The sequence below is a fragment of the Cyprinodon variegatus genome, unplaced genomic scaffold (genome assembly GCF_000732505.1).
Source record: "Cyprinodon variegatus isolate N-32 unplaced genomic scaffold, C_variegatus-1.0 Scaffold633, whole genome shotgun sequence".
Lineage (NCBI taxonomy): Eukaryota > Metazoa > Chordata > Actinopteri > Cyprinodontiformes > Cyprinodontidae > Cyprinodon > Cyprinodon variegatus.
The window spans coordinates 334,413-353,405 of record NW_015151086.1 but is presented as its reverse complement, the minus strand read 5'-3'; the positions used below and the strand labels follow the sequence as shown (position 1 = coordinate 353,405).

At 36.6% G+C, this 18,993-nt stretch overlaps 1 protein-coding gene across 1 annotated transcript in view; it reads left to right on the top strand.

Annotated features, from left to right (window-relative positions):
- The window catches only part of gabrb1 (gamma-aminobutyric acid (GABA) A receptor, beta 1), a 56,350-nt gene that overhangs the window by 15,438 nt on the left and 21,919 nt on the right, over positions 1-18,993 (top strand). Inside the window, exon 4 of the mRNA XM_015393268.1 lies at positions 13,083-13,303. Coding sequence (XP_015248754.1) covers positions 13,083-13,303 — 221 coding nt within the window. The remainder of the gene's footprint in view (positions 1-13,082; positions 13,304-18,993) is intronic.

Here is an 18,993-nt window from a genome sequence, read left to right as displayed (position 1 = left end):
AACAACTACAGTTTAAAAACAGTATAAATAAAATGCTATAAAAGATTTAGGGAAAAGAAAAGTACTTTCTCTCTGTTTCCAAATGTCCTGTTTATTTTTTTTTCGACACATCAGGTCCTTAAGACAGTAATTTGTAGTAATGTGTATGTTGTACTACCATATGTGGTGATGATCGCCCTCCATTGCAGTCTGAAATTCTTCTCTTATGTGACGCCACTTTTCTTAACTTGCAGTTGTCTATACCACCTGCAGCATTATTACTTTGCATATGTTTTTTTTCTTTGCAGAAGGCTTTGTGTTTGCAGGGCGTTTGCACTTTGTTACCCTATATTTTTCATGATTGCAACATTCTTTGCAGCATTAATATTTTAGATGTATTTGGTTTATGTATCTGTGTGCCGTTGTCTAGTTTGGCCTGGGCTTATATTTGTGTAAAAGTACTTTTTGAAGTTGCTGTGAATCAGTGTAATTGCAGTGTTTTCACTCCTTGGCTACCATGTTAAGTGAAATCAGAGAAAATCCCAACCACTGTAACTCTAACTTGCATCAAACCCAGAAAAAAAAACACACGATAACAACACAATGGCAGAGGAAGCATTTTTCAGATTGATGAAGGAGGAGATTAAAGTGCTTTATATTACTTGGGAGACCCTTAAAAAACATTTTTATGCTTTGTCAGTGCCTCAGCCAGCTGATCCTCAAAATGATCCTTTATGTTATAGTTACCTTAATCCACCGTAAACCCATAGGGTCCCATAGGGTATGGTAAAACCTTTCGTGTTAAACAAAAAGGTACATTTCTCTTAGCTTTACATACCTTTTTAATTGATAAACAGTTGTTTTCTCATAATACACTGCACCATTGTTTTCAGCCTGCAACAGGTTTACTTTATTATTTTTGCTTCATTTTTTGTTATTTTTCTAAATGGTTCATGCACTGTTTTGATATCTTCCAAACAGCTACTGTGAGCTGAAAATGCTGTTGTCAAAAAAACAAAACAACTACCATTGAAAGACTTCAGTAACGCCTCCAGCTCACTGTGGATCGCTTCATAGCCTTCATGTCTGACTACAGGCATAAAGAACAAATCTTGTGTCTAAATGTCATCAGTTTCCCATATTTCAGTTAGTCATTTTACTTTACTTACATAGCCATTTAAAAAGGCATTCAAAGTTTCATTCAAACTATATAAAGATTTTTGGTTTTTTTGCTGCTGCTGAGTCTATGTATTTTTTATTTTTATTTTTTTAGCTTTATTTTGAGCTGATTAACCTGAGTATCCTCTGGCAGAAAACTTCCAAATGCCTTGGGAGGCTTGTATCTGAAAATAAATCAATGCAATCAGCACCCAGCCAACAAGAAGCTTGTTAGCTGTTAATGAAAATATGCACGTTAAGTCAGTATCAGATTCCATAAATATTAATTCTGTTGTTTAGAAAGAATACGTGATGGAAATATTTTTATTCCCTCTGCAAACAGTCGAGAGTATTAAGGGTTTTTAGAGTCATGGTATCGGCCTCCATCCTCCCAGCTGGCGGTATCGATTAGACAAGAGGAATGATGGGTTTGGTGCTGCTTTGGGATTAGCATTTATGAGAAGAGGTGTGGACCTCTCTTCATTTCTGCTCTAAGATGATATCAAAGTGTCAGCATAAGCTCAGTTAGACTGAGGATGGGGGAAGTCTGCCAGGTTTGGTTCTAAGACTCAAGGCTGGAGCTCAAGGCTTTTCGTTCTTTACTTTTGATAGAAACCAAATTCTTTTGTGAACTTCTCAAATATATCTTTAAGTTGTATTCATGATATGGGAGCTTTAAGTCAGAGCGAAACATTAACTTTCGATAAATGTTTTTTAAACTCCTTATTGGAAGCAGCTGAAATCAAAGAAAATCACTCCTGGAGATATATGAACTGTTCCCATGTTCCAAACTTCATTTCCGTAGATATTTAGTTACTCAAATGTATTATATTTTAATGACTACAAACTTTAGAGAAAAACCTTTTGATAAGCTGCGTGACTATCGTTATTTAAAATTTTGCATCATAGCTGCACCTCAAATGTCTGCAAAATGGTCTGACTTATGATCCACTCTGTATTGACTCTCCATTTGTAGCGTCCTTGTCACTTCTTCTCTGTTGTGATCGAAAGATAACCCCAGCCACAGTTGGGTCACCAGTTACAAAAACTGGTCCTCTCTGCTGTTGCGTTCGTGTACTGACTCCAGAAAACTGTCAGCCTGTATAATTGGTTAGATCCCATTTATACGACGACCAAACAAAATGTCTTATATTCGGGCCATTACGCTATGAGACACTATAGAACATTGTTCATCCATTTTCCTCCCACAGATAGTAGAACACATGCAATTCTACTCTGAGATCCACACACTATTCTCACTCAGTCTTTTAAGACAATAATAAAACCTTTTAGCAGATTCGGTTTTTTTATTTTAGCCATAGATGTTGAATATATCCAATGACTGGAACATAAATTCCCTCTCTAACAGAAAGTTTTGTCTTTTGATTCAGGTTTCCCAACCACAGACATTGCCACAATCTAAATATCAATCTCATGGTTCCTTTTTTTATTTCCAAATGTGTTTATTGAAAATTTAGCAATTGCATGACCTGCAACATGTAACAAACAATACAAGCATTGCCTAGGCACTATGTTTAAACCAAATTAAATGAAAGTTCCCGTAGTTATGATGTCAATACAAGCTGGCACTCTGTGCATTGGCTGGGTGATGCAAACCCATCTAAATATATGTTTCAAGGCAAATTCAAAAGGTCCTACGGAGAGAGGACAAACAACATATATGCGACTAGATCCTTAGAGAAGGCATACATAGGTTTGATGATAATATCATCATATGTTTTTACTTTTCAGAAGCATTTTTATTTTGTTTTGTCATTGTTTGAATTTTCAATCTTTGACTTTTCAGTGTCGGAATTTTTATTGTGTGCAAAATTTCTGCTGTGTAATGCCAAATTTAATCATGTCACTATGTTATTTTGATCCACTATTTAGCTTGAGACTTTTCAAAAGTTGAGCTGCCTTGTTTTTAGTGATTCCAATCCAAAAAAAGTGTTCATCCTCCCCTTTTTCTGCTTATCAACATGGATTTCTTTCAGCTTTTCTACCAAAACTAAAATGATACATTTTTCTTATAGCAAACTTTTGATATTAATAATATTTAAGACTTTGCATGTGCCTCAAGCTATAGACTATTTTTTATCCTTTAACTAGGAAACAGTCATCATAGGGAACATGAATGGATCAAATGTGTGATTGATGCCATCAGTGAGTAAAGGGAAACTGGTGGAGGCAGCCATGGATAATGATATGATCAGGCCCCTTATTTAAAAACAGTCTCTCAAAAACACTCTTCTTTTTCCCTTCATATTTAGACAAACCTGGTTTGTCCTTGTGATTGTTTCTGCCAGGATCTTGATTTGCAGTGATTCGTCTCCGTCTACCTGTATGTGAGCTAGCTGGGGTTGGCATGGAAACAAGGAAAAAGGATGTTGGTTGGTTTGGCAACAGTGAAAGCCCTGATGTGTGGAAGACAGCAGATGATTAGAATCTCTACTTATTGATCTTCAAATCACTGGTAATTGTTAGCTACATTAGAGCATAACTGGATGTTTGGTCTGACTACAAGATGTAGCAGGGCCGTGTTGTCTCTCTGCATAATGTTATCTTTGGTAGGATGTAATTATACTGTCAGGTCACGCCAACCCTTCTGTCCAGCATTGCTTTTGTTTATTGAGGTTTGCAGATGTAAAGAACACCACAGTAAGATTAGGGTTTGTACTCTGTCTTTGTCTTTTCAACGTCCTCAGCATTTTCTTTTTCATCTATTCCATTAAAGATTTACTGCCGTCTCCTGGATCCTCACTCCCGCCCAGTTTGGGTGAAGATTTAGCTGCTTGGCAGACAGCCTCACATTTGTCTGTAGAATACCTGGGCATATAGAATAGTTTGCAGTTGACTAAAAGATTGCAAACTGCCAAAGCCCTGTCTTTGCACTCTAAACCTATCAAATGATGCTGGCCAGTCTGGGGAGTGTTTGTGATGATATGCTGTTTGGTTTTCCGTGTTGTATGGCCAAACATGTCTAGAGCTTCACGCATCAGACAAACTGCGCTGCAGATCTTGAGCTAAATTTAAATGCAATTTTTCAAACCTAAGTTTTAGAAGACAACCATTATAGATTATTTAAGGCTGATGCTGATACTGAAAATTCTGATACCGGTCAAATAGATCCCAGATGTGCGGTGCTTATTGTTCCGGGCTGATTCTTTGGGCCGATGCTGCTTTTTTTGTCCTTGATTTACCATGTAAAAAAGGATACCTCACTACATGTTTCTTAAGTCTTAATTTCTTTTTTTTTTTTTTTTTTTTAAAGGCGATTTTCTTGTTCAAGCCTTCCAAACAAGTCATGTTTGTTCAGACTTTATTCAATGTCTTGTCACAAACCTGACTTAGATTTCTTGGCATTGTGTTTAAATACACCTGTATGTTTTAAAGCAGCTAAATTCTGAATATTTTGAGGAGACCATAGTAATGAAGATCAGCTAACTTAGATGTTAATATGTCAGGTCTTCAAAGCTGCCTTTACCTGAATAGCAATGTGATGTGCTTTATGACATGTGCCCCGATTCAGCTGCAGTTTTAGCTTTCCTCCAGATAGGAAAGTGATGTTCTATCTCACCCCCTAATCCTTTTTCTGATGTTTGCTCAGCAAAAGATGGCTATAGATAAGCAAAAATTAGGTCAAACAGCAGAACACTACAGAGGGGTTATTGCACAAGACCCTAAGCTCCATTAAGATAAAAACATAAGGGTAGAACAGACACAGAAGATGAAAGAACAGGCAAAATTGTGTAACAGGCCCAAATTTTCACAAGGTGGTAAAAGGTAACAAAAGCTTTGGAGTCTGGATTTTGTGCCCGCATGAAATGCAAGTTGGTATGGTTTACCTGCTGCAAGGGACCACTGCCTTTCCCTGATGCGAGGCAGAAAGTGTTCAATATGCAGTTCACGCTAAGGCTATCACTCAGCCTCTAAAATGCCAAGGTGCCACATCGATGATGGACAAGTGGGTGCTGAGGGGAACAGCTGCTTCTAATAATAGTTTCATCCCCAAAGAGACCGTAAACCCTCACACAGCACAAACACACACAGCCACAACAAGCAGGTCACACTGCCTCTTATTCTGTGTTCTCAGCTTTATGAGACAGCGCTTTCTTGCTGCTGCCTTATGAGACGTAATGCCAGCTCTGGTTGTATTATTGCCTATAACAGCTCCAGTGATTGGCTGATTGTTTTATTAGTTCTGCTGAGACAGATGTTTGGATGTAGCTGTCTGTTTAAACTAGATTCCAGCGTTGATAAAGCTCAAATTGATATTTGAGCTTTCTTTGTCTTTTAGAATGTACAAAAAAATAGCCAATAGGTTATGTTTTGGTAATAAAATATCCTGTTGATTCTCATCCGAACCTGCTTCAGATGGGAAACAGTAAGTGTTTGAGGATTTTTTAACATATTAGCTCTCTTTACACATTCAGAAAAGGTACTATTCTTGTGCAGTTTCTTGTGAGCAGTTTTCTTCTGAAAATGAGTGCAAATGCTGGCAAAAGATCTAAAAAAAAACATAAAGACCTTTGAAAACGTGAAGAACATGTGATCAAGATGAATGATCAACATCTGTTCACTGGTCTACAATTTCACCCTTCATAGCTGAGGTGAATATTTCTACATAATTATGATGCTCTTATAATTTATTAATGTCTCATCTGAACTTATGTTTCAACAGCTAAAAGTTGTGTAGATGTTCTGAAGCTATATGTTTAGTTAACTTTTTAGAAGGCTACTTTTATATCTACATTCTGTTTCATTTTGCCTCATTCTTGGTCAAAAAAATTGAAACAAGCTGTGTATTTTGGAACTGCAGTATATTCTTTATCCTGTTTAACATTTTAGTTTACTTTTCTTGTTTTTCCTTGTCTTCTTTATTGTATGTTTATATTTTTCCATTTACACACAAGGATTAAATTGTTGGCGACCCTAATTTGATCAAAGAAAACCCCACAATGGTCAAAAATAGCTTTAATCTGACAGTTGTAATACTAAAAAAAAGTTAATGAAAATAAACAAACTAAAGTCAGGCATTTCTTTTCAGACTCATAAACAGGCCTGGACAACAAGTGATGGAACCTCTAAAAAAGACTGAAAATAATGTGACATGTTAAATCAATGCATCCCCACTAATTAGCACCACAGGTGTCTACAGACTTGTAATCAGACCACATAAAGAGCCACAGGTGGTCACTGTGCATTTTAATGACATGGAGTGCATCACACTCAACATGGACCAGAAGAAGCAAAGAGCTATGCTCTGGTTGTTAGTTTACTGTGAGTCAATTACAGTAAATAAAAGTGGGAAGTCTGACAGGAATCCTGGAGGAGAATTCCTTTGTGGGGCTGCTTTGCTTCATCTGGCACAGGGCATGTTGAATCTCTGCATCACACAATGACTTCTCAAGACTATCAAGGTATTCTAGAAGGAAATATACTGCCCAATGTGAGAAAGCCTGGTCTCAATCACAGCTCATGGGTCTTGCAACAGGATAAGGACCATAAAGACAGCTTAAAACACCCAAGAGTGGCTGAGAAGAAAACATTGGACTATTCTGAAGTCACCTTGTATGAGCTCTGGTCTAACTACTATTGTGAATCCTTGGAAGGAGCTGAAACCTAAAAAAAATGGGGTGGAGGAGTGGAGCAAAATACCTGCAGAGAGGAGCGGAAATCTCACTGACAGTCACAGGAATCTTTTAATTGCACCAACCTATTGCCTCAGTAGTTTGGTGCAGCAAAATATTCATTTAATTGTACCTCATTATTGTCCATGCTGGTTTTATTGGTTTTATTGAGTTTATTTCTTAAAATCAATTTTGGTGAAGCAATGTCTGACTTTCCTTTTTTTTCCATTTTTATTGGATTTGTATCTATTACTTTTGTCATAGTCAAGTTATTTCTTACTATTGTTTTTTTTTTTTCTTATAAGTGGGAACCACTATTTGTCCATGTGTGTATTTGTGACCTATTTTAATGTTCTCTTTTCACAAAACCAAGTCTTTTATTGAGGGTTTCACTGAAAAATGTTAAAAAGTAGCTGACTGACCCCAAAAGACTTGTTTTTGATAAAATGTTAGATCTTTAAGGCGTAGGAGTTCCACAGCAGCAATTCTGTTTGCTCTAAAGCCCAAATATATCCCTACAGTAGCTGTGTTCTAGTTAAAACAGTTATCAGGTCAAAGCGGTTGCCTTCTTTATGCCATAGCCTCACTCATCTAGATGCTGTTCAGTGACCTCGGAAGGTGCAGATGTCCCTAAAGCACATGTGCCCTTTTATTTTTGTTTTTTCTTTTTAAGAAAGTTAGTCTCCTCAAGCTTTCTGAAAAATGCACAGGTAAGCAACTTAGCAAACTGCAAGGGTGCTGAAAATGTTAACTAGTGGTCAGAACGATCTTAATGGCTGCTCTGCCGTGTTAGATCAAGCAAAGATGCTACATGCTCTGTATCAGACATTGTTAGCAGCAGTTTTTAAAAACATTTAATTATTTCACTTCATTTATATAGCGCCAATTCACCAGATCATACAGTCAGATTGATTAAATGTTTTCTATCTAAGGAAAACCAGTTGATTGCATCGATTCATTGACTCAAATGAAATCCCTCATACTAAGCATGCTTGTAGCAACAGTGGAGAGGAAAAACTCCCTTTTAACAGGAAGAAATTTCCAGCAGAACTAGGCTCAGTGGGAGCGGCCATCTGCTGAGGCCGACTGGGGTTCAAGGAGACAGAAGCAGGGATACAGAAAGAAGCAGAGATACATATTCTAATCTGACTTAATGTAGCATCGATGGAAGTATTAATATTATGCCTTATCCAACGTTTTGCTCTGATGAAGCAAAATAAAATGGTGTATTTTGAATTAACCGACAGCATGATTATTTATTCATTAAAAAGATAAGTAAAACAAAAATTTCCATTTGTCTTCAACTCTATTTATTAAAGCCTGATCTGGAATGACTAACAATAACTGACTAAAATCCAATAACTGGACATTTTTGGCAAATATCGCCTCTTTCTCACTTGTCACCACTGTGATGGGATGATGTCAGCCTCATAGCTTGGGAGTTTTGGGGGAGGTCTTGCTGCTGGTGGCTTGTACAGCTGCCCAGCTACTGGGGAGACTGGGCTCCCAGCTGGGATACACTGGAAAAATGTGGCTGGATTGCTCGGCCAGGTGACAGGTGCCCTGTATCTTACTTTGTACCTCTTTGGCTTAAGGGCTGTTTTGCTGCAGACTTACTATTGCGTGGTGCTTATTGGTATCCCGTTGAGGAGTGTGATTTCTACTGGGGGCTGCTGCTGCTTTTGGGGTTTCGAGGCTACATGCACCTTACTACCGTTAAGCACTAAACGTAGTAGGATTTCCACCCTTCTCCCCTCTCCAGGTGACATAATCCCCAACACAAATGCATCAAATCCAGATACAGATAAAAGAAAAATTTACAATTTTCTTTATTCTCAGTTCAAAATATACTAGCATATGTGCTTAACTGGTTCAGATTCTACCTTGCACTATTCAACTACTTTTACATTTGGAATTTACAAACAATTTCTGCAAGCGTTCGTTTTTAGGCCATTTTATTTAATATTTGTATGCTTCACCAAGCCTAGTTTGTGGGGAATACATTTACCAGTTTTCTGATGACATGCAACATTTTTGTGGCAATTGCTATTCCAATTATTGGTTGTGTCCCAATTCAGGGGCTCTATCCTTCGAAGAACCTGGCCTGCATAGACCGGGTCCTTCGAAGATCTGATAAACAAGTGATAATGCACTGCAAATACAATGCTCTTTTGAAAAATATACAAGCCTGTGGGAATTATTAAATATTAAAGTTTATATAGAAGATATTTGACAAGTACAACCTGATTTATAATCATAATGTTCAGTTTTTAAACCACAATATTGAGGATGGCTAAAATATTTTTGGATCCATCCCAACTAGTTGCTCCAATTTTTTTTTTTTTTGAGGAGTTCAACTTTGTGTGTGGTTCTTAAGTGGTCACAAAATTAAGATGCAGATGGCTAATGTGACCGAGGCTTTGTACACATTAATTAAGACATTGTTATCCAAAAATTAATCCTAGACACAGTTTGCTTGGGTTAGAGGTGCTCCTGAGGCCTTTTCTGAATGACAACCCCTTTAATTTTTTTTACACCAAAAGAAGTCTCACACATCAATAAAGCAAACTTGTGCTTTATTGATTCCATGCATCAGGGAGTAATCACCTTTGGGTGTGACCTAAAAATTTGAAACAAAATGTGAAAATTCACAATTACTTCATGATTGAACAAAATGGTAAGAGGTTGTTCAGAAAGGGCCAAGTGGGTTTAGAAAAACTTCTTTACCCTTCAAACACCTTTGAAACCCTCAGAAGAAGTTGAGAAGTGTCTCTCTGTAAAGTAAAAGTAAAATGTCTGAGTTGTCCTCATACTTCTCTTGGCCAATTTATCTTAAAAAGACAATAGATCAATGGATGAAAAAACAGCCTGTGTTGTAATGTAAGTAATCATGATTCTTTAAAGTAAAAAAATTAGTCTGGAAGTGTTCTTAAAAGCAGCTTTCCTAACTCATACCTTTTCTTTTCATGGTGTAGTTTCACCAGCCTCCTATTTGTTCCCGTCAGCAGCTAATTTAACTGCTTGAACACCTCAAGAGCTCTGACTAAATGCAATTTGATGGTTTAGAATTACATAAATGGAGGAAGCAAACAGGACTCCTCCAGTGTTTTAATGGACCCGGCTGGAAAGTGAGAACATGAGTGGAGTGCCTTCCTGATGTTAACTGTGAGAGCAGGAGACAGCAGTAAAACACGTGTTCCCCAAGGCTCATACATCACTTGTCAGATCCCCAAGTAGTAAAAAAAAAAAAAACACTACAGACAATTCACCCTGTTTAAGCTGCTGGAAATCCTTCTGTTGGACGTTTTCAGGGCTGATGTATCAGACCACTAAGTCTGGTTCAGTGCATGCTAGCTCTTCATGTCCATAGAAATCTTTATACTGAATTATCTTTGCTCTTTAGGGGAGCAAAATTCTTTTTTGAACATTTTTAGCCAATTTTCTTACATATTATTTTTATTATTAATGTTATTTACAGAATTATTATCATTATTTTCACCAACTTAATTAATTCAGAGCTTCATATTTTTTAGCCCTCTTTTAAACTGCTTATATATCATGCAATTCTCTCACCTGAATAGGTCAGGAAAAAGTTAAAGAGTGAGCTTGTAATCTTTGCAGATAATTTGCAAAGCGCCCAATCATACCAAATGCGTTTTTTTCCCATAAAAGCAATTTAGCACTCTTCTTTGAAATTTAAAGACCAGTTTCTTTGACAGTTAAACGTATGCAGAATAAGTTATTCTGAAAATTACATGCTGCCTAAGCTTAATAATACTACCATTTTAAGCTATTTTACCCATATCGAAACAAATACATATAGAGCTCAATCATGACTCTTTTATTGCATCACTCCACCATTCCTCTGAGTCACGAAAATGAATGACTGGTTCCAGCAGTTGAAGAGTGAAGGTAGATGCATGGACGGCTGCCTCTCAGAAGCAGGTGAAGCTGGGAGTTCCAGCTGTCTGAGGAGACTCAGAAGGAAGTGGAGCATGTAGGCCAGTGACTTTCCTCGCTGCTTAATAAGAGCTGACATTGCACAGCATAACTCACTTCTGCAGTATCTGCTGCTGCTGGAACACATTGTTTTTTATGAAGGAGGTACAGCAAGAGTTGGATGCTATGGCACCAGCATTATGAATCAGCAATACCAGTGACACACACAACATAGTTTTATTACTAAATACTCTGATGAATAAACCTTTAAACCCTCTCTGTGGCAAAGGGCAGATGTTTGCTTCAGAGATCAGATTAGGAGTGAAAATAAGTGTGTAATGTTTTTCCTTTGGCAGGAAACTAATCAGGGGTTGCCAAAATGCAAAGAACAATAAAAATCCAGACCAAAATATTTTTCATTGACCACTTCAATACATTTTTTAGCTTTAATTCAGCTGTAAAATATACTTTAAAACAGAGACTGAAACAAACAGAGATGAGGCATATATAGTTTTTTTTTAACAAGCCGAAAGTTTAGTTTAACAGGTGGTGCAGGTGGTGTTCAATGACTATTTTTCTATGATTTGAACAGTGTTGGGAACCTGACTTAAAAATTACCTATTTATAGTAACTTCTCAAAACTAAATGTGCCGTAACTGTGGTGGTTCTTGGCACTTATCCCCTTCGAGATGTTTCCATTGCTGACTGGTAAATCCCCCCCGACCTGCAGCAGGTTCACATTGTGATAAACTGTTTAAATGTCCCTTGTTGCATCTGGTTGAATTCTGGGTTTTCTGTTTTCTCGTCATTACAGTAACTGAGTTACTAACTCGGTTACTGCACAATCAAAGTATGCAGTTATTTTTTTTACAATCTAAATGTTCTCATACTTTAAATGAATTATCAAATATAAAAAGTTTGATATTAAGTAATGAATTAGATAATTAATTTGAAGGATTATAGTTTTGAAAACAGATGTATACTAATCAGCACCATTTTGCTGACTATGATGAAAAAGTGGCATATAATTTTATAGCGGTGTTAACATTTGCTTGTTTATAATAAAAGGACAACAAAGTAAATTAGATGTTTCAGAACTTTATATTTTTGCGTGTTGAGAGGCTTCAGAGGACTTTAAAGTAGCTGAGAAATAATGCTTTTTGAGCAATTTAACGAAACAAAATACACTTCCAAATAGAATTAAAAAGAGGTTAAACTCTTCAAAAAAGTGAATTACATAAAGTAAAGAGCATGTGGGCAGCCAGCTGTGTTGAGATAATGTGAGGGGTTTCCTTGGAATAGAGCTGCTTCTAACCAATGTAAATAAAGTCATCTGAGTCACAAACATTTAGCCTTTGACCTCAGCGAGTGCTTTTCTGTAGGGACGCTGCAATTGCATCCGTGGCTGTGGGCCATAGTTTCTCCAATCAGTCTGTGTTCAAAACATGCTGAACAGCCGCCCACCTTGCTGCCCCTCAGCTAGTCAACGCCTGGTATGTGCATCTCCGCTCCACGCTTGTCACTGCAGTGAAAACCTTTCCCTATTGCAGCGAGAATGCGCATATAAAAAGTTGCTTTAATTGATCCAGTTAAAATAAATAGGAAATAACTCAAGAGAGCTATAAATAAAGGAAAAGTGGTGTTAGATCTCATTATCAATGAAAAACTTGGGCAGTTACGCCATTATTATGTAACAGTGTTACTTCTAACAATGCTTTTGACCCTTTTTAACTACACATTTTTCACATCTCATTACAAAACAAATAGTATGGAAAAACAAAGGGAAATTTGGATAGAAGTACAATAAGCAGTTGAGTCACTTTTATTACAATGCATAAAAACTTTTTTAGTTTTTTTGAAGATTTGCAGATTGCTTTTTTGAATTTGTAGGTTACTTTTTAAAAACATATTTGATCGTCATCTAATATGATCAAATATCATCTGCAGTTAAAATAAACTTTTACAACTTGGACATTTCGGTGATGTCATTGATATACAAAAGAAAAAATAAAGGTCCAAGGAGAGAACCTTGTGGTACTCTAATTACTTCTACAAATTGTTTTCTGTCCTTCAGGTAACGTCTCACCGCTTCTCTGTTTCCATATTTCTAAAACTTGCCCGATATTATTTTATGATCTAATGTATCAAAAGCTTTTCAGATCAACAAACATACTAAATATGTTATTTTTTTATCTAATGCTGTCTGACAGAGGTTGATCACAAAACTAGTCTATACCAAGGAGTTAGTTGTATCTATAAAGCATTCTGGACATTTTGGTTTTCAAGAGCACACTAAATGAAACACAAAAAAGCCTCCTAGGTATCAAGGAGTTAATAAAGAACTTACATAGTTCTGTTTCTGTTCCTCATCAGGATTACACCATCACCATGTATTTCCAGCAGTCCTGGAGAGATAAGCGCCTCTCCTACACTGGCATTCCCCTAAACCTGACCCTTGATAACCGTGTGGCAGACCAGCTCTGGGTTCCTGACACCTACTTCATTAACGACAAGAAATCTTTTGTTCATGGGGTGACGGTCAAGAACAGGATGATCAGACTGCACCCTGATGGAACAGTGCTCTACGGCCTCAGGTAATGTCTAATTCTTTCTTTTCACTGTAAAATTTATGGAGGTTATTGAATTGTAGCCTTATTCTTTGCACATTTGCTTTTTGCTTCTCTATAATCCATTATGCTGCATTTAAAACTGATGTCTTTGGCTGTAATCAACCTGCATCTCTTTGCCATTTTCTTAGAGAAAGCAAATTGTAGCCTCATAACTCAAAACATTAAGCAGCAGCCAGACACATTTCTAACATTATACCAGGCAACCACTTACAGTATGTATGCAGCTAAGAGAAAATATATGATATTGTGCAACTCAGCACTTGAAAAACTGTTTTGTAAGGTTGTTATATTAATATCATTAAACAAAAGACAATTTATTTGTTCTAGTGTAAATTAAGTTAAACAATTCACTTCAGATTGCTATGTTGTATGAAATAAAAAAAACATTAAATGTTGCATTCCATCAAAGAAAATTGTTGATTGATGGGTTTAGGCACTAGGCTTCTCACTAGAGACCGGAAACACAGAGTGGTGAAAAAAATCTTGTCTATAGCGGGGAAGTATTTTGACGGGATTGACAGATTATGTCATCTATGGTTGGGAAAGAGTTGATTATGATTGAAAATGATCATAATTCTTGTTTTGAAGGCTGGAATATTTTCTTTTATTTGTGTGTCTTGTTCGGTGCTAGATCTTCAGTGTTGTATCTGACATAAGGCAAAATACAGCAAGTGGAATAACCATTTTCTCAGTAAATATATTTCTGGAGGTTTTATTGACATGACATTTTCACTAGATGCCAGTAACAATCCATCCAATCCGCACATACAAAGAAATCAAAGCATAGATGTTCAGCAATTAAGTTGTTTGTAATAAAGCGAAATGACAGGGAACAAGTATTGAACACACTTACTGAAATGTATTTAGTACTTTGGCATTGATAGCTACTAGATTCCTCCTGTATGGCGAAATTAGTCACATGCATTGCTCAGGTGTGATTTTGGCCCATTCTTCCACACAATCACTGTTCAAATCTTGAAGGTTTCATGGACCTCTTCTATGAACTCTGATCTCTAGATCTTTCCATAGATTTTCTATTCTATTCAAGTCAGGTGATTGGCATGGCCATTTTAGCAGCTTTATTCTCTCTCTCTGAAACCAGTTTAGAATTTCCTTGGCTGTGTGTTTGGGGTCAATGTCTTGCTGATAGTCCACCCACGTTTGGTCTTCATCATCCTGTTAGATGGCAGCAGATTTTTATCAAAAATGTCTCTGTACATTTATTCATTCATCCTTCATTGTATAATTTGAAGTTTGCGAGTATCATATGCTGAAAAACAGCCCCACACCATGATGTTCCCACCACCAAACTTCACTGTTGGTACAGTGTATGTTTTTTTGGGGGTGAGGTGCAGCACGTTTTGACCTCCAAACATGATGTGTATTATGGCATCCAATGAGTTCAATTTTGGTTTCATATGACCAGACTATATTATCCCAGTATTTCACAGGCTTGATTAAATGTTGTGTAGCTAACTCTAAATGAGCTTCAACATGTTTTTTCTTCAGCAATGGAGTCTTGTATGGTAAGCTTAAAGGGTGAGTATTGGCATGGGTGTTTTGCGATACAATACATGTCACAAAACTTGGGTCACAATACAATATTATCAAGATATTGCAATATCACTATATATTGTGACATTTTTCCCAGTTATCAAAATTAAATGTATAGATAAAAAAGCAAGTGCTATATATGTTCATCAGAACATATAGATCATTTAGTTATTTTGCTATCCATATTGTTTGGGGTTTGAGTCAGTCCATGTCTTCCACTGAAACTCCTTCAACTATATGCTGCTGCTTGGCACAGCGAGAAGGGCTCCGCAGCTGTACCTGCCAGAGTGTACTAGTTGTTTTCTTTGAAACAATTGTACCTGCTAATTCCAGGCCTTTCTGAAGCTCTCCACAAGTGTTCTTAGGCTCTTGGACAACTCTTCTAATAATCAGATTGCAAAAGGATCCTTCCAGAAGATTTTTATACAGAATTGTATCAAGTCAAACTAAAACTTTTACACTTCATGAGTTCTAGGTAGAGCATATTAACTCACATTTTTGTACAATAACTTCTCTAAGTATGTTGCTCTGCAGCTAAAGTCATATTTCTCTACACTCCAGTTAACAATTAATCGATTACTAATATTGCCTAGTAAATATTATTGTTTCTTCTATTTCGGATCAAATTCTTTTCTTATCTCATTTCATCCTCAATGAAAGAAGAAAAAAAAGGTGCAAACAATAAAACTGTTAATTAACTGGTTATTTATACACTATTAGCACTCAATGAGACAGTCGTTCCGTCAGTGGTTTACCAATCCTCTCCTTGAGGCCTTATTGATTGGTTGGTATCTGTGGCACGATGTGGATAATTTGGTAAAGAGAGACCAGGTGGCCGAGCAGCAGGCCTCTGACTGTTGACTAGAACAGGATGCTGAACCAACATGGTTTTCATGGCAACCAATCATTTAATTGGAAATCCTTTGGTACACTGCTCTCTGGGACACAGAATGAGGAAAGGTTGCGAAAGCACTCATGGACATATGTCATTCAATATGGTTCAAGTCAAACGCCAACACTCTGGTGTATATTTCAGCACAGGCATCAGCTGCTCAATGACTAATGTTTTATGGGTCTCATATGTTGCTCTGCAGTCTTTCAACAGATAAAGATGATGGTCAAAACATGTTCAGATGACTTTGTATGTTTATATTAATATTATGTAATTTTAATGAAGAAAACAGTTATTTAAAAAATATATTTTGCTCTAAAATTCATCACATTTCAATTCAGGTTAATTTATTTATGGATTTTTTTTTCTTGTACTTAACATCAGTAATTTGGCTTTGTGAGCAGAAAATCATCTTTTTAACTAAATATTGATAAGCAGGGACTAGAGCTGGGAAATAAATTGATTTGATCTTATGATCAAATTCTTTGTTTATAAAGATTTAAATATTATTAAGATTTTTGGAAAAAAATCTAGATTTATTTTCTACCAAACTTCATAATCGATAATATAGTGCACGGTTTAAAACCGCTTGCTGCAAAGATTGAGTACAGTAGGTTATTTTTTATTGCTTTTATAATTGTGTTACAACATTTGTCACAGCTTGAATTTGGTTACCCTTTAAATTAAGGTGACTTCCCAGAGGGGATGATTGAAATAAAAGTTAATTTGGAAAAGTTTTTTATTATGAAACATAAAACAAAATCAATAAATCAAATTTGGTAGGAAATTTAATTCGAAACTAGCCCTTTTAGGAACCCCTTTTTTGTGTTATTAGAGGTTGAGATCGATCAGCTTGTTGATGTCAGTTTCTCCACCTCCTTTTTGAAAAATTGGCCACATGGCTGGAAGCAATCAGGGAAATTTTCCTGAACACAGGTCCAACATTTTATTGCTCTGCAATCTGAGAAGCTTCTTTTTCTGATGTCATCGTTAATGTAATCCAAAGCCTTTGTAGATACAGATTCACAGTTCTATGCCTCATTAATAATCTGATGTACAATCTGACGTTTTGGACCAAAATGCAGACCGACACTAGCAAGCAGCATGGCTTTTAATTAGATTTCTTCATGCTAATAAAACAGTAACAGAAGAGGAGACACAGAAAAGAGCTGATAAACACCAGCTAAATGACTGGAACCTTAACTAGAGGAGAAAACAGGTGCAAATGGAAGAACAAATGAGGAAACACAGGTGCAGACAATTAACTAATTACAAAAGACTGTCTAAAGGAGGGCAATTATCTGAGATAAACACTGGAAGAAACAAAATGAGGGGAAGAATCCAACAAGCCAATATAATGAGTAAAGGCAAAAACAACTTAAAACACTAAGAAAAATGGATATAAACTAGAAAATAACTGGAACAAGGTAAAACCGCTAACAGGAAAATAACAGAACATAGAAAGAATCAAAGATGTGGAATCCTTATAGTAAATTTTATAAAGGTAACAAAGAAAAACTTCAAATTGGGAAAATAACATGTAAACAAAAACAAATAGAGCGTAAAAGTGAACTAAGAAAAGACTTACATTAAAAAAAACATCTAGGCAAGAGCCAAATTATGACATGTGCTTTATTCTCTGTAGCTTTAGAGTGCTTTCAAATGACGCACTGCCTGTCATCAATAAAACGCTTACTTAAGAAACACTTACGCTGCGGTCTGTTTGTTTCTGGCTTTTCAAAAGCAACAAGTATTTTATTCCTTCCAGAGTTTCCCCTGGGCAGCTTTAATATACTGCTCCAAATACAAGAAAATAGGCTGTAGTTGTTGAAAACCTGACATACCAAAACATGCCGAATGTCCCAACGAGGATGTTATTGGCAAAGTCCTGTGCAGCAGACCAACGGTATGTATTTAGACCTTGGGTGTTTTCAAGAACAATGATCAGGGATAGGAGGCTGTGATTGGAGACAATCCAGTCACCAATAGTTCTGATCTTGGAGCAGCTTTGTTCAATAATACTGGAAAATCAACAGACCGTCACTAGATTGATATTGATCATTGGAAGGCATTTGTCTTGGGTGATATTGTTCCTCCTTTCTTGGTCAGAATTTAGAAGGGTTGTAGGAGGAGCTTCATGATGGTCTCAGATAGGACCAATGGTAATTTTTCCTAAAGGATTCATTAAAGAAAATTACAGGTTTTAATTGGTCACATCTTGCAGAATTCCACTCTGTCAGGGTTACTGTGTGTGTGTGTGTGTGTGTGTGTGTGTGTGTGTGTGTGTGTGTGTGTGTGTGTGTGTGTGTGTGTGTGCAGCTCTTTAAGAGAGGATCTTTGTGGAGAACCTGGGTAGTCTCCATGGGTGGAGCTCATCAATCTCACCAGAGTGTTATGCTTTAAAGAGCAGCACAGCCTTCTCTCAGTGCTGGTTTCTTGTTGTTTTTTTGCTCCTTCCATTTTCTTGCTCCTCATGTGTGTTTTTCCCTGATGTCTCCCATATTTTAGGTATTTTTTTCTGTTTGCCTCACTTGCCTGTGGAAACTTATTAAATCTGCAAAGTCATCTCTTCCTCCTCATCTCTGCATTTGGGTCCTCAAAAACCTCCTCCCAACCTGACACACTCTGTCTTTATTTAGTGCTGAGGAAGCTCTACACTAATGAAAACATCCTCATTAAAAAGAGATATACCTGGAACTTTCTTGACCGTTTTGGATGCCCAAAGTCCATTCAATACTTAGTGGAAGTTTTCTTGCATTTAAATGCAAAGCCAGCAGTCATGAATGCTGTATAATTATGAATAGATATAACCGCAGTTAAAACAAGAGAATCAGTTCAAGCACATATGCCCTTCTTTTAATGTTTAGTAATTAGATTGACACAGGCATCTTAGCTTCACCTGCTTTATGTGAATGTAGTGAAAATGAATTAGATGATTTAATTTGGCAAATTGCATTTGTAAGAGTTTGGTTGTGATATAATTTTGTATGACTTCAATAGGAACGGTTGAGATGCTGTTTTTCAGTAGATCTGAGATTCTGTTCAAAATGTTATAATACAGCAGATTTATTTAGACTAAAACTTTTCTTTAAAAAACATATTTTCAGTCAGTCATTTATTTATTTATTTATTTTTGTTTGAGTGTTTGTTTGACTCACTGCATCCAGAACACTTCCTCCTTCTCAGGAGTCCTTTTGTGCCACAAACA